Source organism: Ranitomeya variabilis, chromosome 1 (assembly GCF_051348905.1).
Source record: "Ranitomeya variabilis isolate aRanVar5 chromosome 1, aRanVar5.hap1, whole genome shotgun sequence".
NCBI classification, from domain to species: domain Eukaryota; kingdom Metazoa; phylum Chordata; class Amphibia; order Anura; family Dendrobatidae; genus Ranitomeya; species Ranitomeya variabilis.
The window spans coordinates 1,079,767,864-1,079,790,623 of NC_135232.1; the positions used below are offsets into that span (position 1 = coordinate 1,079,767,864).

At 43.5% G+C, this 22,760-nt stretch overlaps 1 protein-coding gene across 1 annotated transcript in view; it reads right to left on the reverse strand.

Moving 5' to 3' along the window:
• Positions 1–22,760, reverse strand: part of TBC1D19 (TBC1 domain family member 19) — a 314,406-nt gene that overhangs the window by 199,234 nt on the left and 92,412 nt on the right. The window contains exons 6-8 of the mRNA XM_077279938.1: positions 22,035–22,098; positions 11,400–11,446; positions 3,161–3,271 (exon numbers count right to left, since the gene is read on the reverse strand). Coding sequence (XP_077136053.1) covers positions 3,161–3,271; positions 11,400–11,446; positions 22,035–22,098 — 222 coding nt within the window. The remainder of the gene's footprint in view (positions 1–3,160; positions 3,272–11,399; positions 11,447–22,034; positions 22,099–22,760) is intronic.

Genomic DNA, 22,760 nt, shown 5'->3' on the forward strand with positions numbered 1-22,760 from the left:
AGAGGACAGCACATGAGGGGAGAACACAGCACAGGAAGGAGAGAGACAACAGACAAGGGGGATAGCACATGGGGTAGACAGGTCAAAGAAGAGAGAACAGATGGGAGAAGTCAGCAGATGGGGAAAGAGAGAGTGGATAAGTGGGGGAGCACATGGGGGGGGGAGAGATTCTCAACGCTGCAAAGCCTGCCCCCATCGTGACATTACCGCTCTATCGCATCGGGCCTCCATCTAGTAATTAATAAATAACAATTCCCATAGGTCTACTTTACATCAGCACAATTTTTGAAAGACTTTCTTTTTTTTTTTTACTAGGAAGTTGTAATGGTTAAAAGTTGACCAGCAATTTCTCATCTTTACAACAAAATTTTACAAAACCATTTTTTTGGGACCACATCACATTTGAAGAGACTTTGAGGGGCCTATACCCAAATTTGAACCATTCTAAAAACTGCACTCCTCAAGGTGCTTAAAACCACATTCAAGAACTTAATTCTTGTGAAGCACCTGAAGGGTTAATGAATAGAATGTTGAAGGAATAAAAAAAAAAAAAAAATCATTTTTCCCACAAAAATTTTCTTTTAGGCCCAATTTTTTTTTCATTTTCAAGAGGGTAACAGGAGAAAATGCACCATACAATTTGTTGTGCAATTTCACCTGGGTATAACAATACGCAATATGTGATGGAAAACTACTGTTTGGGTGCACGGCATGGCTCAGATAAAATAAAAATTAAATTGAGTGACGTTTTGCAACGCAGATTTTCATGTAATATACTATGGGTGTGATGTCGAGTTAGGAGAGCCCCTGATGTGCATAAAAAGTGGAAACTCCCCACAAGTGACCCCATTTTGGAAACTAGACCCCTCAAGGAATTTATCTAGATGTGTGGTGAGCACCTTAAATCCACAGGTGCTTCACAGAATCTTACAATGTTGATCTGTAAAAATGAAAAAATATATATATTTTTCCCACAAAAATGTTGTTTTAATCCCAAATATTTTAATTTTCACAAGGATAGCAGGGGAAAATGGACCCCAAAATTTGTTGTGCAATTTCTCCTGAGTACACAGATACCCCATATGTGGTCGAAAACTACTTGAGGCACACTGCAAAGCCCAGAAGGGAAAAAGCGCCATACTACATTTCAGATTTAGCTTGACTGGTTTTAGGGTGCCATGTCACATTGGCAGAGCCAACAAAATGCCAGAACAGCATAACCCTAATATGTGACCCCATTTTGCAAACTACATCTCTCAATGAATTCACTTAAGGTTGCAGTGATCATATGGACAAAACAGGTGTCACAAAATACTATTGGGCAGTGAAAAAAAATAATTACATTTTCACCACCAAAATTTTGTTTTGGCCCCAGATTTTACAATTTCACACTGGGAAATGGGTAAAAATGGCACCAAAATTTGTCCCACAATTTCTGCTGAATATAGAAATACCCTATATGTGGCTGTACAATACTGCTTAGCCACATGGCGAGACCCATGAGGGACAGAGAGCTATTTGCCTCCTGAAGCGCAGATTTTCCAAGACGTTTTTGCAGATTATTCTAAAATAGTTTGCAGACTCCATATACAGAGCCCGTAAGTGCTAGAAGAGCAGAATCCCCCCTCAACTGACCCCATTTTGAAAATTTACCTACAGGGCTACTGCCGATTTTGATTCCATGGATGTTTTCCAGAAACAAGCAGCAGTGGATGCTGCTGTGTGAAAATTGCAAACTCCCGTTGTAGTGACCAGTAAGCTGCAGGCTATGCTGTAAGTGTAGTATAATTAAGATTTAATGAAGGAGTCTGTGTCATTCTTTCAATTAAAGGACTTTATTCTGGGTGTGTGTGTTTTTATACAATATGACTATGGGTTTAATAATGGGGGAGTCTGATAGACGCCTCTCCATTACTAACCTCTGGGCTTGATGTCACCTGACAATACAAAGGTGACATCAACCCCCCAACTATTACCCCACTTGCCACCACATCAGGGCAAGTGGGAAGAGAGAGGCTAAGTGCCAGAATTGACACATCTTATAGATGCTGACAGCTGATGTTTTTAGCCTGGGGGTGGCAATATCCATAGCCCCTTCCTAAGCTATTAATATCAGCCCGCAGCTCTCTGCATAGCCTTTGCTGGTTATTAATATTAATTATAGGGGGACCCTACATCATTTTTTGGGGGGTCCCTCATTTTAATAGCCAGTAAAGGCTAAGTATACAGCTGTAAGCTGATATTTATAGCCTGGTAAGCTCCAGGGGTATTACGCCCTTCCCAGGTTATAAACATGTGCCCTCAGCCGTCGGCTTTCCCTCTGCTGGTTAAGAAAATTAGGCAAGGAGCCCACACCATTTTTTTCAGAAAAATAATCTTTTAATAATTAAATACATGTTCAGTAAGCTGCACTACTTGTATATGTGACTGATATCTATACATCTATCTATTCTATGTGTATATACTGTATGAAATCTATCTATTCTAACCTGTCATGCTGTGATATTACTGTACGCGTATGATGAATTTCCAGCTTTTCAAAGGACATCGGTGTGTAAAAGTCGGACAGCACTCGCACGCTGTGTGCTGTGCGATTTTTTTCCAGTCCAATCGTCATCTAAAAATATGGTTCTACAGGAAGTAGTTTTTTTTCCTCTCGTGTCACAAGTTAGTCCAAAAATGCATGAAAAAAAAAAAACACTAAAACCGCAACAACAAAAAAATGCACCAAAATTGTAACAAAACCGCGACAAGACATGAGTTTTTGCCCCAGCTTCTTTCCTGCTAAGAAATCAGGTTTTGCTGCAGAAAAAAAAATGCAGCAAAAACGACAAGTGTGAACTTAGCCTTAAAATGACACATCATCTTACATTATGATCTTCTAAAAATACTATTAAAACATATTTTTTTCCCATTCTGGACAGTACATTACATTACCACCAGCAAGTCTACTGTAGAATGCAAAAGACTGCAATAGGTTTCTGTGCTGCATATGCTAAGAGCACTTCTGAAGGACTGTTGATTTTATAATATAAAAAAAAGAAAAGAAACTTACTCTTTGAATACCAAATAAAAAAATGCTAGGTCCAAAAAAAAAAAAATACAGCAGAAAAATACATCTATAAGAGATATGGATGGTATTATCACCGTTATTACTTACCAGTTCTGGGATATCCTTAATTTTTAGTGGAACTTGAATTAAACCAAGATGAGTCCTAGAACTTGGCTGCTCCCCGCTATTGTAATTAGGATTGCGAAGGTTAACCAGTACCTGCAGAAAAATAAACGCATATACTTTGCAAATAAGTATTATACGAGTACAGAGCAATAGATTATAAATGACATATGTGACATTATAATTGAGAGGTACACTGGCTCATTTATGAGCTATCCTGGATCGGTTACCAGGTTCTATAATACAAACTGCATACTTTATTAGAAATCTTAGACCTGATGAGGCTGGTGTACTTACTTTGAAAATCCATGCCAGAATTATGATGAGCTGTTGGGCTCCAAGGAGCCCATGTACTGTTTTTGCACATGCCCCCCTCTGTCTGTGACTGCCAGTGGGTTTAGTTTCTCATTTTAATGAGAGTGATTTTTTAATGAACGGCTTTGCTTATATTTTATTCCAAATGCTCAAGTATTTTTTTTAATCCACCATACAAAATTATATTTAATATATAAGATTTTTTTTAGACACTGATACTAAATGGTTTTTGTTTTAGTTTTGTAATTTTTTTTTTGAGGGGAGGAAAGGAGGGAGAATAATATACACACACCAGGGGCGACAGCCGGACACTGGCAAAAAATGTGTCTGGGCCCCCCTCCCTACGCTGCTTATAATGAGGGCAATCTGGCCCTGAGAATCAAGGCAGATTGCCCTCACTATTGCTGCCCTGCAAGCAGGGGCATACATAGCAATCATAGGGTCCCATAGCAAAAGTTCTATTTGGGAATCGCATCTCTAAAAAAATATATATATTTATATTTTTTTAACTGAGATGGAGATATATATACTGTATGTGTGTGTAATATATATCTCCATTAGCGCAGCACTCAGCAGCTCTATAGATAATGGAGAAAGCAGAGGACGAGCCTGCAGAGCCATATTCTCAGAATCTCTGGGAAACCCAGTGGTCAAATTCCCAGTGATCACACATACACCGTACACCCATATATCGTACATACACACACACAGATACACATACCTATACCCACACATACCATACATACTGTACACACATACACCCACAACTGGTACAGGAGGAGAGAGGACCCTGCTCTCTCCTCATGTACCAGTTGTGACTTGTATTGTTCAAGATTATTGTACTTGTTTTTATTATGTATACCCCTCCTCTCATGTAAAGCTCATGCTCACATGCTCCTCCCCTGACCTCTTCTCTGTGAGGAGATGCTGCTGGGAAGGGATCAGAAGACACAACACAAGTCCTGATCTTCCTCCACTGTTGTCCCCTGTGTGGTGTGCGGCACGGGCCCCCTGACTACAGGTGCTCACCATTGGGACGCGCCATGCAGGAGGCCAGAGACGGCAGTCAGTGAGCGCACTCATCAGTCTGGTGGGGAAAGCGTTCTTTGGCCAGTGTCTCTCCCTGCATGACATGCCCCCTTTTCGAATTCCCGCACTCTGCACATTGTTCTCTCTGGGTATCCACTTGATTACGGGAGGGAGGGAGTGAGAGGGGCCCGATGCTGCATGACACCGGGCTCCTCTCATACTCGTAATCTTGACCAAGTGGCACCACAGCGACTGCATGGTCTGCGGCTATGGGCAGTATGCCCCTGCCTGCAAGGGCCGCCTCCACCTCTGGGGCCCCGATGTAGTTGCACCGGCTGCATCAGTGGTATGTCCGCACTTGACACACACACACATTCTTTTATAAATATGCAACTGCAGAACATAAGGTATTGCAGTATACAGTACAGTATTGCTGTGTATTCTGACATCAAATACAAAAGGCACACAGTTTTTAATAAAACCCAATTTCACAAATGATTTTTAGCCCCAAATACATGCATTTAACTAAAAAATAAAAAATTGTCCTCAAGAGGTAGACAACTCCCTAACTTTTACTTGGATGCTTGTTCAGTATAAATGATAAGTTACACTAACTATGTCAAACTTTACCATCTTAGAAGTGATATAGTTTGTACTTGTTTTGCCAAAAATTAGTCAAAATTACATCTCAAACTTGGACACTCCTAAGCAATGTCCACTTTCGAGCTTCAAGGAGCAAAGTGTTGTTGATGTCGAAAATGGGTATTATACCTACCGATAATTCGGTTTCCAGGAGTCCATCCTGACAGCACGCTGGAGGACGTCCTCCTCCTCCTTGCTGGGACAGGAAACAACACGAGAGGTTAAAAGGTCCCACTCCGCCCCCTTTCCTTTAGTGTTTTGACAAGTACCACACCATGGATAGATACCAATTGAATTTTATTAACCAAATCATATTTACAGCATATGACATAGTATACATAAGGGGGGGAAGTAACGGTGCTGTCAGGATGGACTCCTGGAAACCGAATTATCGGTAGGTATAATACCCATTTTCCAGGACGTCCCCCTGACAGCACGCTGGAGAATACCAAAGAAACTCCTTTAGGGTGGGACAACTGCCTGGAGAACCTTTCTCCCAAAAGACATTTGTTGGTTTGCTAACACATCCAATTTGTAGTGTTTACAGAATGTGTTCACACTGGCCCAAGTCGCAGCTTTACAAATTTGTTCTAATGATGCCCCTGCCCGTTCGGCCCATGACGCTGAAATGGCCCGAGTTGAATGGGCTTTTATTCCCACAGGACAATCTACCCCTTCTGACACATAGGCTTTTGAAATTACTGTAGTGATCCATCTAGCTATAGATGTTTTGGATGCTTTTTTACCCTTATTTTTACCCCCAAACAGGACAAAAAGATTGGGATCCTTTCTCCAAGTACTAGTGGCCTCTAAATAATCTAGTACTGCCTGTCTGACATCAAGAGAATGTAAAGATTGTTCTTTTGTATTAGAGGGTTTATTGCAAAAGGAGGGTAGAATTATGTCCTGATTTCTGTTTTGTACTGAAGCTACTTTGGGAATAAATGATGGGTCTAGTTTTAGGATTATATGATCCTCACGAACCTGGAGGTACGGGTCCCTAATTGACAGAGCTTGTATTTCCCCTACTCTTTTGGCTGTCGTAATAGCTACCAAAAAGGCTGTTTTCCAAGTTCTTATTGCAATGGGCATGTCATCTTTCTGGGTAAACGGATCTTTACATAGGGCTCGGAGTACTACATTTAAATCCCAAGGGGGAGTTAATTGCCTAACTGTGGGACGTAATCTCTGGACAGCTTTTATGAATCTCATTATCCACGGATGAGAGGCTAATGGATAATCCAGAAATGTGCTAAGTGCTGAAATTTGTACTTTAAGGGTACTAGGTCTCAGCCCCATATTGAATCCCGATTGGAGAAAATCCAGAACTCTGGGCACATCCGGGTTTTCTGACATTCCGGCCGACCTGCCACCTGTCATACAGAACTTCTTCCAAATTTTGTAATAAATTGATGAAGTTACTGGTTTACGACTAGCTTGGATCGTTGAGATGACTTCATCAGATAACCCTCGCGATTTCAGGATGTCCCTCTCAGGATCCATGCTGAAAGGTGCAATCGTTCCGGGTTTTGATGTAACACTGGTCCTTGATGAATCATGTCCTTCCATAGAGGAAGACTGACTGGACTGTCCATCGCCATGGCTCCTAACAACGGAAACCAGCTCCTTCTTGGCCAGAATGGTACTATCATCAGAACTGTTGCTTGGTCTTCCTGAATCTTCCTGAGGACCCTCGGAATGAGTGCTATTGGGGGAAAAGCATAGGATAGTGGTTCGACCCATGTTTGACTCAAGGCGTCGACTGCTTCTGGTATGTCCGTAGGGTTGAGGGAATAGAATCTGGCCACCTTTGAATTTTTTCTTGTAGCGAATAGATCTATCCTGGGAGTCCCCCAGCGATGACATAATTGGTGAAAGATTTCTTGGTTTAATTCCCATTCTGTGGGACAGACTTCTTTCCTGCTCAAATAATCGGCCAGGACGTTTTGAGATCCTTCTAAGTGGACTGCTGTGATTGACAGGACTGTGTTTTCTGCCCAAAAAAATATTTTCCGTGCCAATTCCTGAAGTGGTTTGTATCTGGGACCTCCTTGGTGTCTTATGAAGGATACTGCTGTCATGTTGTCCGTTAAGATTTTCACATGTTGGTTTTTTAAGCGGGAGTGATTCCTTCTTAGAGCTTCCCAAATAGCGTAAAGCTCTCTGTAGTTTGAAGATCTTCGACTGATATCCTTTGGCCATCTGCCCTGGACGAATGATCCTTCTAGATGGGCTCCCCAACCCCACTGGCTGGCATCCGTAGTGATCACCACACATGGGGTACAGGTCCATGGAACCCCCACTCTTAGGTTGCTGTATTGTGTCCACCAGTGCAATGACTTTTTTACTGCCTTTGATAGGTGGATTACTCTGTCCAGTGATGACTGACGTCGATCCCATGCCGAGAGAACCTGATCCTGTAGCAATCTTGAGTGAGCCTGTGCCCACCTTACGCAAGTGATACAGGCTGTCATCTTCCCTAAGACCTTCATGGCTGATCTTATAGTGACCTGGTGCTTTATGAATTCCATGATTAATGCTCTTATTGACACCTGTTTTTCTTTTGGCAAAAAGGATTGTCTTGTGGTGGCATCTAGAAGAACTCCCAAAAATACCTTCCGAGATTCGGGTTTCATGTGAGATTTTTCTTGATTCACGACCCAACCTAGATATTTTAGGACTGCAATGGCTCGATCTCTGTGTAGGATTAAGATGTTTCTTGTTCTGGCTACCAGCAGAAAATCGTCCAGATAAGGAATTATTGTAATTCCTTCGTTTCTTAAGTATGCCACCACTTCCGCCACCAATTTTGTAAATATCCTCGGTGCTGACGCCAGACCGAACGGGAGACCTTGAAATTGAAGGTGGCAGGTTTGGTCCGGAAACTTTACAGAAAACCTCAGAAGCTCCTGAGATGTTGCATGGATTGGAACCTGATGATACGCGCTTTTTAGGTCGAGCGTACACATTACCGCATCTTTGTCTATGAGATGGACCGTTGTTTTTATTGATTCCATTCTGAATCTTTTGTATTTTACATAGACGTTCAATGGTTTTAAGTTTATTATTGTGCGTGTTTCCCCTGATGGCTTTGGGATTGAGAATAGTGAAGAGTAGTGACCTCTGGCTATTTCTGTTGTGGGGACCCGCACTATAACTTGAGAACTGAACAACTTCAGAATGTCTATGAACATTGGTGAATCTTTTGCCACCTTGGTAGGTGGGATACACCTGTGTGGTGCTGGGGATATGAGCTCTATCCTGTAACCCTCTGAAATGATTTTTAGGACATAGGCATTTTTTGTGACTTCTTTCCAGTTGTCCAGAAAGAGACTGAGCCTGCCCCCTATACCTATGGCGTCATTGTCTCCTAGATCTAGGGCCTGACCCAAACAGGGAGTTTCTTCCCCTTCGGTTCTGAGAATAGGCACCTCTATAGGAACCTCTGCTGGGTCTCCACTGTTCTCTATACTCTGGCTGCTTGAATTTATAGGAACTTCGAGGTGGAGGTCTCTTCCGAAATGGCTGGAATTTTTTCGGTTTTTCCTCAGGAAAACCTTTTTTATTATCTGATGCGGATTCCAGAATATCGTCTAATGCTTGTCCAAATACCTTGGACCCTGAAAAGGGAATAGCACATAATTTGTTTTTTGATGCATTATCCCCTGACCAAGATTTGAGCCATATGGCTCTACGAGTCGCATTGGATAATGAACTATTTCTGGCCGCAAATCTAACAGATTCTGCTGATGTGTCCGCCATAAAGGCTGTGGCAGATTTTATGATGGGTAGGGAGGAAATTAAATCGGCCCGTGGGGTTTTATTCACCAAATGTTCCTCTAACTGCCCCATCCACAAATACATTGATCTAGCTACTGATGTGGCTGCAATGTTAGCTTTTATCAGTGCTGCCGACGTCTCCCATGAACGGCGCAACAGAATATCTGCTTTGCGGTCCATAGCGTCTCTAAGACTAGAAGAGTCCTCGAATGGAATAGCCGTTTTTTTAGTAACTTTGGCTATAGGCACGTCAATCTTCGGAATTTCCTCCCATGCCTTGATGTCTTCTGGATCAAATGGTAGACGACTTTTAAATTCTCGCGATACTATCAGTCTACGTTCAGCATCTTTCCATTCTTGTAATATCATCTGTTTGAGGTGATCACTCACAGGGAATACCGTCTGTCTTTGTGATGTCAGTCCTCCAAACATCAAATCTTGTCTGGATTTCGGCCGCGGTTCTTCTTTCATCTGCATTGTATTTCTCACCGCCTGCACTAGATCTTCCGTCTCTTCCACATGGAATAGAAATTTTCTTCCTTGATCCTGTTCCTCTAATGGTAGCTCTCCTTCTTCTTGATCCGAACTTCTACCATCAGATTCTTCTTTAGAAAGCACTTCATCATCATCTTGGTCCAGATCCAACCGTGGCCTTTTACGGCTCCGACCTGGGCTGGAGGGGTACCGCTGTGTCATGGAAGCCAATGAATTTTGTACCTCTTCACGGATTAAAGACCTCATTTCAGATAGTAATGATGGTTGTTCTTCTCTTACAACTCTGGAAATGCAGGACTCGCATAATTCCTTTTTATGTGCCTCTGGTAATTTAGCATTACATATGGAACATCGTCTGGACTTTGTCAGTGCTTTGCCTGACTTTTTTGCCACTGACAGGGATGTCTGTTGAGTCTCCTTATCCTAAGTATAAGAATGAGCACATCTTAGTGACTTAGGAATAAGTGAGAAAGGTAATATGCGCTATGCGCACTTACCCCAGTCTCCTCACTCCTGGGATCCACATCCTCTGTTTAAATATAAATATATATATCATATAAATAGAACATCTCCTGGTAGATATATGTATATAGGGATTTTGCAGCACTGCTGCACTTACCCCTTGTCTCTGGCATTGCAGACCTCCTCTCCGGCTGTTTCACTTGCATGCACCTGCGTCCTGGTTAATGTGAAGCTCACTTCAACCTGTAGAACGCCGGCGCCTATTTTTAAATCTGGCGCCTTTTTATATACGCTTTAGCGTTCCCCTTGTGGAACGCATACCTTGCCGCCGAATGTACCCGCTCTGCTGCCGCTGACGTCACAGGAAGCGCTATATTACTTACTTCCGCGTTCCACGCAGTGGAACGCACGCTGAAGCCGGGAGGTTTCTGCTGCCCCTGCCTGCTCGTATAAGAGCATGCGGACCTCTGCGCCCATCCTGGCGCCGGCGCCTCTTGTCCTTCCTGGCGCCTGAGCCGAGAGCCTCCCCCTGGGAGGAAGCGGCTCACCCAGGAGCGCGTCCGCTCGACTGGTCTCTGGACGCAGGGACTCCCACCCGGGGAGTATGTGCCCTGGGCTACCGACGAGGGGGAAGGATTTTGGACCAGCCGCACGATCCCCCTGAGCCCTCCGGTAAGCTTGATCTCTCGTGTGTCCCTCCATGCAGGGACAGGAAAAAACACTAAAGGAAAGGGGGCGGAGTGGGACCTTTTAACCTCTCGTGTTGTTTCCTGTCCCAGCAAGGAGGAGGAGGACGTCCTCCAGCGTGCTGTCAGGGGGACGTCCTGGAAAAATAGTATTCTTTCTGGGACAAATATGTCTAATCAAAAATGCACCATTTTTGGCTCATTTTTGTTCATAAACATGCCCCAGTGTATGTATAATATTGACTGGTCAATGTAATAAAAAACTTAACATGATCAAAGAAAACACATTGTTAAAGTCCCTATCAAAGCTTAACCTTTATGGTCTTTAAAAGTTATATACAAATTACATAGGTAAGCAATATTTAAAGGGGTTGCCCAGCATTAACATGTTTCCCCTAGGAATAGGCTGTAAAGAAATAACAAATGTCATGGATCTAGCACAAGTATGGGCAGCCCAACTGGTGGGGTCCTTCATTTTTGACAACCAGCCTTGCTAAGGCAAACAGGGGCTGGTACTCTCTGGCTGGTAAGGGGTCAAGGACATTGGCCCCCCAGCCCTAAAAATAGCAGCCCGAAGCTGCCCAGAAAAGGTGCATCTATTAGATGTCACAGGACCACTAATGCCTGTGATTTGTGGCAGACGTCAGGTGACAGGAATAGTGCGCTATGAGAGGAACATCCAATAATGCGCTGACAGTTCTTGAATTCCAAGGAAAAAGTTTAAAAAACGGACTTCCAAATTGATGATAAACCAAAGTGTGTAGTCAGAAGCTACAGTACAATGAGCAATCTAAACATAAATAGTATATACATACCTCAAGGAAATCCTTAGGTGCATACACAGGTCTAAAGAGACTCAAGTCTGGGGGAGGAGAACATAAACACAAAAATGAAATAAGCTGTGAGCATGAACACACACAAATAGCAAAATCATTATCACAGCCATACTTTGTATAAAAGCTACTCATCCTACAAACTGGACGCCAGAACAAGATTGAGAAACTTAGAACTGCTTTATTAGTTACGCTGTATGATCAGACTACAACCCACAAACAAGATCAGTTGATAATTCTATGAGTATCAGATATTGCACATAAATTGCTAGATAGCAAAGATGCAATCCTTATCCTAGGGGAGGCACAAAATATTAAAGGGGTTGTCCGGGATTCAACTATCAATGACCCATTCATCGCAGATGTCATCAATATGAGATAAGTGAAGGTCCAACACCCCAACAAACCAGATGAAACACACTCGGGCAGCTGCAAGATATCAGCAATGACCAGGGTAGAACATGGCAGACCGTACATTGATTACTGGCTGTCAAGTACTCCTGATCTCCCATTAATTAGCTATACATGTTGTAATCAAGTAGAGAAGGACAAACACCTGGATGTTCGGGTACGGCCGAACAGTTTCAAAAAGTTTGAGTTTGAGTACCAGAACAGTACCTGGACTCGAACCCGAATCAGAACCCGGACCCCATTCACTTGAATGGAAGACCCAAACATCCAGTGTTTGCTACACCGCGTACAACAGCGCGGCAAACACTGGTTCTGATTGGCGGTAAAATCATCACCGCCAGTCAGACAGCTACGGTTCCCATGCTGTCAAATGACCCCCATCAGCTGACGCCCGCAGCCGTTAATAACAGCGGGAGTCAGAGCGACTGATGAGAGTATTCATCAGCCGGCGCCTGTGCTCTAAATAACTCATAATAAAAAAAAAAACAGCGTGAGTTTCTCTGTATTTTTGATAACTAGCCAGGCAAAACTCACAGCTGCGGGCTGCAACCTTCAGCTGTCAGCTTCAGCAAGGCTGATTATCAAGAATACAGTGGTTCTCACTCCAATTTTATTTAAATGAATAATAAAAAACTTGGCATGGGTTACCCTTCATTTTTAACAACCAGCCTTGCTAAAGCAGACAGCTGGGGGCTGGTATTCTCAGACTGGTAAGGGGCAAGGCTATTGGTCCCCCAGCCTAAAATAGCAGCGCGCAGCTGCCAAGAAGGGGCACATCTATTAGATGCGCCAATTCTGGTGCTTTGGCCGGCTATTCCCACTTGCTTTGTAGCGATGGCAAGTGGAGTTCATATTTATGGGGTTGATGTCACCTTTGTATTGTCTGGCTAGTTGTCAAAAAAGGAGGGAACCCACACCATTTTTTTAAATCATTTAGGCTACGTTCACATTTGCGGTGTGCGCCGCAGCGGCGTCGCCGCAACAAAACGCATGCGTCGTGCGGCCCTATCTTTAACATTGGGGCCGCATGGCGCCGCATGTACATGCGTTGTCATGCGTTTTGGTGCGTTGTACGCCGCATGCGGCGTTAGGGCGCACCTGTCAGGGCGCGGCAAACACAACATGTTGCATTTTTTGGGCGGCGCAGACTTTTTAAAAAACGCATGCGTCGTGTTTGCGTCGTCGATGCGCCTTTTTTCCCATTGACTTGCATTGACAACGCAGACGACGCAAGTACTTGCGTCGTGGTGCGTTGTACGACGCATGCGTTTTCCAATAAAAAATGCAAAACATTGTCTAGACACAAAAAAAACACTATATATATAGAAAAAAAAAAGGGGTTTGGCATTGTCTTTCACAAGGTTACTCAGACAAGTCACTGAGGAGAAACCTGCTTTCCAAACCTGTAAGTATATATTTCTCTTTGCATATTTTTTATTCTGTGTTTTATTTCTTGATTTTGATTTAATTTGTGCAATGTTTGGTGTGTACTATTGTACGGTTATGGCACTGTGGGTTGTTATTGAAAAATTGTGTTTTTTAATCTGGTTCTGATGTACTTCTGGCGTTATATGCTGGCGTTTATTGTCTTCGGCCTTGCTTGGTTTTGGGTTGGTTTTAATGGATTTTGGGTTGTTCTGGTGTCATGCGGTTGTTCAATGTCTTTTTTTTGGCTGATTTTTTCTTGTTAAATTTCTGGTGCATGTCTTTTTCTGGTTTCTATTGTTGGGGGTAACCGTATTGTGTTTTCTTGGCTCATGTCTTGCTGTGTTTTTTATGCTGTTGGCATTTTTTTTTCTTTCCTTGAGTGTCTTTTCTTGCTGGTGGGGGGGCTCCATTTATGATGTTTCATTTGTATTGTATTGTTCCGTGCTGCCAAGCCATTCTATTTTCAATTGTATTTTCCCTTTTTTTTGGTTTTTATCTATGATGGTTTTACGTCATTTTCCGTATGGCTTCCGTATGTATCTCCTTTCTTTAATGTTTCCATTGCCAAGTGTGTAGTATAATGGATTTTTTTTTTTTTTTTTTTAGTGGGGCCCTTTTTTTTTAATTTCATGTGTTTTCTTTTCTATTTGACTATGGTTTTTCTTTTGGTTGCTGTATATTGTAACAGCGGTTGTCCCGTAATGTTTATTGCTTATTATCTAGAATGGTATTTATCGCCTTTTTCTGATGTATTTCTGTGGTTCGATGTCACCAGATGGTGTTGTTTTGGATCATGTCTTGTTGTAATTGTAAAGTATGGCGTTCATTAGTTTGCTATTTCATTGTGCCTTTTTTTTTCCTCTAAGGTTTTTTTTTAAAGTTTTTATATTTAAAAATTTGGACATAGGTGTCTATTTTTGCTTAATTTTGTTTGGGTCTATTCTTGTATTGTTTCTTCTATTGTCTTCTCTTGCAATGTATGGTGTTGTGGTGTCGCTTTTTGAGTTTGCATTGTCCTATCAGTCAACAGTCAATTGTGGTTGTTTTAATGTTTGGGGCCTATTTTATTGTATGTGGCATTGTTAGCTTTTGATGTGATTTTGTGCTAATTTTTTCATTGCAGAAGAAACTTGCAAACAAGAATGGCGAGTGGTGACTCAGAACATAGCCAATCGGCGCGGGGGAGTGCGGTGAGTAATTATGGCCAGTTGCTTATTATTCGCTGCCATTTGTAGCATTGACAATAATTTTTGTATACAATTTTTACAGGCTTCTTCAAGTGAGGGAGAAGACAGTCAGCGGGAGCAGCGAGGTCGGGGCCAAGGTGTGGCGTCAGGCCGGCGAGTGAGTATTTTTTTTTTTTTGAGTAGCATTCTGCTGGTGAGAGGAACATTACATTTGAGTAGCATGCTGCTTTCACTAGGGATGTTTACTAAGCTTAATTACATTATAGCTTTTCAGGGCAGCAAGTATTGGGGGAAGGTAACATAAAGTTGAACTCCCAGCACAAAAACAATCCAAGATACAGGTGTAGAAACCATCAATATACATACATCAAATGGCAAAGGATAGGGCAAAGGTACATATCATGACAGGTGCTGGTGGTTGTTAATATTTGCATATTTGTAACCTTTTTGTTTTCTAATTTTTCTAGGTTTCACAACGGGACCACATGGAGAGTATTGATGTGGACCTCCTGATATCCAGCATCCAGGAGCGTGGCCCGTTGTGGGACAGCCGTGACCCCCGGCACATGGACCAGGTGGTGTTGAGGCGTTTGTGGATAGAGGTGGCAAAGTCGCTGTGGGAGGGCTTTGACAGCGCTTCAAGCACTTCAAGCACTGACAGAAGCAACTTTGGTGAGTATTGCTGATACGCCGTGCTGATACGCTGCTATGACCCATCTTGCCAGGATAAACACAACCGTGTGTGATGCGATCAACGCCTAAACTTTGCATCGCACACGGTTGTTTTATCCTTTGTAAATGCTAAATATGTAACCTTTTTTTTTTTCTTTGCATTCACAGTTAAAAAGTTGAGGACCAGATGGCGATCCATGAAGGACCGTTTCAATAAGGGGCTCCGTACAGAGGAGGAGCAATCTCGCAGTGGTGCTGCGGCCAAGTCTGTGCCCTACAAATATAACAGGGCACTACAGTTCCTAAGACCGGTCTTTGGCCGCCGACAGTAAGTATTTTGTCCACATACCATATTGCCCAGCCACATTACATTGCCCAGCCACATAGCATATTGCACAGCCACATAGTATATTGCCAGGCCACTATATCGCAGCCACATAGTACACGTTCTAGCCACGTATCCACATAGTATATTTCCCAGGCACATAGTGTATTGGCCATCCATGTAGTCAGCGTAGCATATTGGCCATCCACGTAACTTTTTCCCTAGTGGAATGGTATATAGGCCATTAGTAATTTTTTAGTTAAGCGTGAGTTCTTGTAGTCCATGACAGGTTATGTTCTGAGTCAGGGTAGTTCTGATCGCAGGAATAATGATGACGTCTCGATCACATGATCCTAACAGCATGGCCGTTCCTGCGATCAGATCAGCAAAGTCAGTGTGTATTTTTTATTTTTTTTTTATTTTTTTCTTGACTTTAAATTTTATACTATTTTTGCGGCATAGGCAGCGTCAAGAAAGATTTTTTGACAAAAATTTTATTGAACGATGACAGAGGTATGAGGGAAAAAGGCTTTGGCAGCGTGAATGAACAGTCATTTTCTGCCGTAGGTATGTTCATGATTGGTATCGTCAGCCATAACGGTCAGCTGGCGATAACAATCATCAATTTATTATAGGCCACACAGACTGAGAGACAGGGGATTGTAATGTATTGTTGTGTAATGTAATTTTAATTTTATTACAGGAGTTGGCGTATGTGATAGGTTATTAATTAAAGACTAATTTTTCCCTTATCTTTTCACAGGACACACAGCAGCACCCTCGAGCGAGCTCGTCCCGCAGGAGCGGACCTTCATGAATCGCCATCTGACCCGTCACAGCCATCCCACAGCGACAGCAGGCTTGCACCACCATCTGGAGAACCGGCAGCCGGGCCATCAGGTGTTCCCCTGCCCGAGGCCTCTGGCGCACCTTCGTTCGGGAATTCCCGACAGCGCCAGCGGGCCTCGGACAGGCCAGCCATGCCCGAATTTTTGCATTTGAGCACAGTTTTCCAGAACTGTTTCAAGGCGTTGAGCGATAAAATGGACACTCGTCTGTCCAATATCGACCGGCGCCTTGAAAATCTGGAAGCCGAGCTCTCGAATCCGGCCAAACATTTTTTAAGTACTATTGGTAAGGGCATGGTGGAACACCTTACGCCGGAACTCCAGATTTCGGTGATGCAGTCCTGCAACAATGCCTACGTGAGGGCTCTGCAGCAGGCTCGGGTCATGCAGTCAGCGACACTGCCCGTAGTGCCGTCGCTGGCTAGCATGACTCCGACTCCTGCTGCAGAGCCACTCCAGCCACCCCACCCTGGTCCAAGTGCCGAGCGACGCCACCACAGGCACCATAGCAGTGTGCCGCCGACTCCTGCTCCTGCCAGGCCCTCATCCTCCCGTAGCCGTCATTCTGGGGGAGCTGCCGCGGGAGAGAAGAGGAAAAAAAAACGCAAGAGGACACACACGGAGGCTCTGGCTGCTCCAATACCTACACCGAGGACGCGTCAGGGCTCTAGCCACAGCAGGAGCAGCCAGAGCCAACCAAGAAGTTGGCAAAGGCTTGTGTTGCCTCCTCCCTCCCCTACAGATGAGCCGGTTTCCCCAGTATACCCTGCGGAGGGTTTGGACCTTCCTTCCAGTCTCCTGGACTCTGACTCCGCATCCTCTTCCTCTCCCCGTTCCCAACCACCAGAGACTTACCGTTCACCGCTGGTAGCGGAGGTTGATACCCCCTAAGTTTCTTTCCCCTTTTTTTTTCTGTTTCCCCCCAATAAAAATTGTTTGTTTTAAAACTTTGTTCTTATTTTCCAGTATACTTCTCGGCAAGTCACGCCGTGTGCTGTCTACACGTATTTTGTGCTTCAAACACATCATATATGCAATGTCAGACACTATTTTTACAATTTTTAATTTGCCTTTTTTTGGGTGTCTCTCATTGCTGTATGAGGTGTTTACAAACACTAAAGTGTATGAGGTGTTTTCAAACACTAAGGGTATGTGTCCACGCTCAGGATTGCATCAGGATTTGGTCAGGATTCAGTATTTGTAAGCCAAAACCAGGAGTGGGTGATAAATACAGAAGTGGAGCATATTTTCTATTCTACTTTTCCTCTAATTTTTCCACTCCTGGTTTTGGCTTACAAATACTGATGGAAAATCCTGACAAAATCCGGATGCAATCCTGAACGTGGACACATACCCTAAAGGTACCTTCACACTTAACAATGCTGCAGCGAAACAGACAATGATGCAGATCACTGCAGCATCGCTATTTGGTCGCTGGAGAGCTGTCTGTGTGACAGCTCTCCAGCGACCAACGATGCCGAGGTCCCCAGGTAACCAGGGTAAACATCGGGTTGCTAAGCGCAGGGCCGCGCTTCCGATGTTTACCCTGTTTACCAGTGTTAAATGTAAAAAAAACTACAGTACATATACTCACAATCGCGTCCCCCGGCGTCCGCTTCCCTGCACTGACTGAGTGACGGCATCACCGCTGTGCTGTGCATTCACTTTACGGCCGGCGCTCAGTCAGTGCAGGAAGTGGACGCCGGGGGACGCGAACATGAGTATATGTACTGTTGTTTTTTGTTTTACATTTAACACTGGTAACCAGGGTAAATATCAGGTTACTAAGCGCCGCCCTACGCTTAGTAACCCGATATTTACCCTGATTACCATTGTAAAACATCGCTGGTATCGTTGCTTTTGCTGTCAAACACAACGATACACGGCAATCTGACAACCAAATAAATATGTTATATGGTATGGTATAAATATGTTCTTTGAAGCAGGGTAGAAAACTTTGAAAAAATTTTTATTAAACAACAACATTTTAAAAACAAGGGGTTCCAATTTTTTAGATAAGGCACATTACATTTGTGAAGTATAGGTACATGCCAAATTTGACATAACCAAACCAACCAAAACGCATTTATTGCACATTTACTGGAGAATTAGTTTATTATATTAGATTTTTAGCACAGTCACAGTAGAGGTATTTATTGGTGTAGTTAAAACCAGAATACAGTCCAACAGTAACATTATTACTACACCATTTGATCTTGCCATGACACACGGCCAACATCTGACACAAAATAGGCCGCAAAACGATCCCTCATCTGCGCAATTTCCACACTTGTCCTCAGAGGATGATCATGGTAATCGGGCAATGGGTTGGCTATTGGTTCATCGAGTTCCACATTCAGTCTCTCTTTGGCCATAATGTAATTGTGGAGAACCACACAAGCCTTCACCACCTCATCCACTGTTTCAATTTTAAGATTAATGGCGGATCCTAATATCCGCCATTTGGAGACAAGGATGCCAAAGGCGCACTCCACAGTCCTTCTGGCCCTGGACAGTCTGTAATTGAAAACCCTTTTGGTGTGGTCCAAGCCCCGACTGGAGTAGGGTTTCAATAGGTTGGCAGACATTTGGAATGCCTCATCCCCAACCACAACCAAGGGCATCGCAGGGCCTTCGGTGTGGGGAAGAGGTCGTGGCTGGGGGAAATTAAAATTGTTGCCATATAATCTTTGGCCCATATCCGACTCTTTAAATGTGCGTGAGTCATTTGCACGGCCAAACGCACCAATGTCCACTGCGAGAAAACGGCAGTCCGCACCGGCAATTGCCATGAGCACAGTGGAACAGTATTTTTTGTAATTGTAGAAAAGGGATCCACTTTTTGCAGGCTTGGTAATCCGAATATGCTTTCCATCCACTGCGCCAATACAGTTTGGAAAAGAACACACTTGCTCAAATTTCTGTGCGTTGGCCTCCCAGATTTCGCTTGTAGGGACGGGTAAAAATTCCTCCCGGAGATTATCCCACAAAGCGCGGCATGTCTCAGCAATAATTCCGGAAAGAGTGGAGACTCCAATCCGGAACTGAAAATGAAGTGATCTCAAGGTCTCTCCGGTAGCCAGGAAACTGCCAAGAAGATAAAGAAATTACATTAAAGTACATTGCAATTTATAAAAGTACATTGACCATACCAACCCCCCAAAAAAAATAAAAAAATAAAAAAAATAAAAAAGGGAAGAACATATCACAGTCATTCAAACAGCTACGTACCGTAGAGTCACCAGCAGCCGTTCCTCTGCGGAAATAGCTCTCCGGAGCTGCGTGTCCTGCCTGCTAATGGCTCCTTCTACCCGACGCAGAAGATAGCGGAAGCTTTCCTGAGACATCCTGGTATATTCTAAATATTTCTCCAGGTTGTCATTCAGTTCGCCAAACAAGCAATGGTATGCTCCACGGCTCTCCCGGACTTCCACGATAGGGTGTATCCAAAAGCGGCGACGACTCCATCTCCGTTTTTCCCTTTCCCTTTGATGAAAACAGGTGACAGCATAGGCATGAGCCAAGGCAAATTCCATCTCCATATCTATGTAGATACTGTCCATGGGACGCTCCATCATGAATACCAGCAAAATGGGAGGATTTCATCTCTGCCAGGGTATATATACACAATTTACATTACACCAACCCTCTTCTATCCATTGGTGGTCCTTATCTATTGTGTAGACACTTTTTTTTGGTGGGGGGGATGAAGAATGACTCACTGCACAAAAAAACGCATGCGGCGCAAAACGCTGCGTTTTTTGTTCAAAACGCAACTGCGTTTCCAAAAAACGCAGCGTTTTGCGCCGCATGCGTTGAATACATGCGGCGTAAAACGCAGCGTTGTGCATGCGTTTTTGCATGCGTTGTGCGTTGCGGCGACGCCGCTGCGGCGCACACCGCAAATGTGAACGTAGCCTTACTTAAATCATTTTTTAAAAATCCGAGTGGGGACCCCTCTATTCTTGATAACCTGCCTCGCTGAAGCTGACAGCTGAGGGTTGCAGTCCCCAACTGTGAGTTTTGCCTGACTGTTTATCAAATATACAGGGGAGCCCACACCACTTTTTTTTTTTTATTATTTATCTACAGTACAGGCGACAGCTGATAAATACTCCGATCAGCCGCTCCTGCTCTCGCTGTTATTAGTGGCAGCAGGAGTCAGCTGATGTAAGCAGTAGTCAGCAGACAGCAGTGACCAGAGGTAAACTTACACCTCCGATCACAGCTGTGGGCTCACACGGCCATTTGACAGCGTGGGAATCTGACCGGCAGTGATGATTTTACCGCTGATCAGAAGCAGTGTTTGTCGCGCCCGAACCCGAACAGTAACACAGACTTCCTGATGAAGTCTGCGTTCAGTATCCATGCCTGAAAAGTAGGTGATCGGTATGGCCGCCAAACGTTAATGTTCGGGTTTGCCCATCTCTATAATCTAATGGGTTATTTATATGCTGTATAGTGTTTGTTCTATATACTAGCTTATTTATACAGTACTGGTCAAAAGTTTGGTCACACCTGTTCATGCAATGGTTTTACTTGTTCTTATTGGATTGTGCACTCAGACTGAAGGCAGCAAAACCACGAAGGAACACATACGGATGAGATTTTTAGTACTAAACACAGAAAAGGTGAGCGTATTGTTTCTACAAGTGATTTAGAGATGGAAGTGTGATGGCATGGGAGTGTTTTGCTGGGGACAATATCCAAATTCAAGGCACACTTGCCAAGCATGGCTACCACAGAATTCTGAAACATGCCATCCGATCTTGGTTTGCAATGACCCAAAACAAAACTCCAGGCTATGTAAGGGCCATGTGACCAAGAAGGAGAGGGATGGAGGCAATGTCAGATGGCATGGCCTCCACGACCACCCAACCTCAACTCAATTGAGATGGTTGGGTATACGTTGGACACAGCGTGAAGGCAAAGCAGACAAGTGCCCAGTGCCTATGGGAACTTCTTCAAGACTGCTGGAAGCCATCTCTTGTGACTACCATACGAAACGTCTAGATTGAAAGACAAAGGGGTGTAAAGCTAAGCTGTCATCATAGTAAAAAGGTCTATGGGGGCTTCTGACCAGTACTTTATGTTGTAGGTTCTACATACTGAATTATTTATGAGTTGTATAGTATTAGCTCTACATACTAGATTGTGTATATCAGAGTTTCCTAAACTCCAGTCCTCACAGCTCCCAAAAGGTCATGTTTTTTAGAATTTCCATAGTCTTGCACAGATGAGAGAATTCCTGATGCCTTGATGATGCTTCCATCACTTGTTCAATACTAAGGAAATCCTGAAAACATGACACTGGGGGTCGTGAGGACTGATCTTTAGGAAACACTGGTCTATATGGTGTATAGTGCTGGTGCTATATACTAGATTGTGTATATGAGGTATACTGCTGGTACTATATACTAGATTGTGGATATGGTGTATACCACTGGTACTATATACTAGATTGTGTATATGGTGTATATTGCTGGTACTGTATACTAGATTGTGTATATGGTGTTAGTTCTGATTGCTTTCATTATGAAATAACATTTGATATTGAGTGGAGACCATCCACGTTGTTATATGAAACCATAGAATAAAGGGATAATAATTATTGAATTATAATAAAGGGATTCATGCATGTAAATGTAGCCAAGCAGATGCTGGTATACAACCCAGGTATATCATTCTATCAGAGTAGGTTCTCAAACAATAAAAACAAGCGATGGCTCTGTATTAGCAGCTGTACCTGGCTCCTCTGTTCCCATCTCATTCCACTTGTTAAGCAGTTCTTTCTGCTCCGCGGCCGGCCTCTGTAATGCAAATGATAACCAGGCTGAACAAAAATAAGAGGTGAGTGACACATTGTAAAGGATCCACATCCTGGTAGGCTCCATCATTACTGCCCATTGTCGGCAGACTGTGCGCAGGTGACATGCACTGTAATACACCAAGAGGTAGCACCTAAAATGTACAGGTTAAATCTGTCAAGTGTTGTGAAATGTCCCATCACTCTACACAAGTTAAAAAAAAAAAAAGAGAAGAAAGAACTTTATGCCAAATTTTCAGCCTGGCCCCCGCATCAGTGAAATGCCGCCATTAATACAGCTACTATCAGGGACCACATGTAGGATCTGAGCAAAAACAGATCACACACAGGAATGGTGGTCATGAACGAAGGCTAGCGCTGATGGAGGACAGAGCCATGGAGCTCTGATAGCTCAGCAGGGAAGTTAAAAGCAGCCACATTGTGGGAATGTTATCTATAGCTTCTAGATTTATACAATGGAAAAAAAAGGGATTGACCTCTTTCAGACCAGGCAGCTCAGCACTACTTTCAATTGGAGTAATTAAAAAAAAAATGCTCCTGCACCTAGAGGCTTATTATGGCGCCCCATGCTGTCATTAGGATTGTCTCTCAGGATGTCCACCTGTGGCCGTGTCCACACAGTTATTTGAGGAATTAAAAATTGAC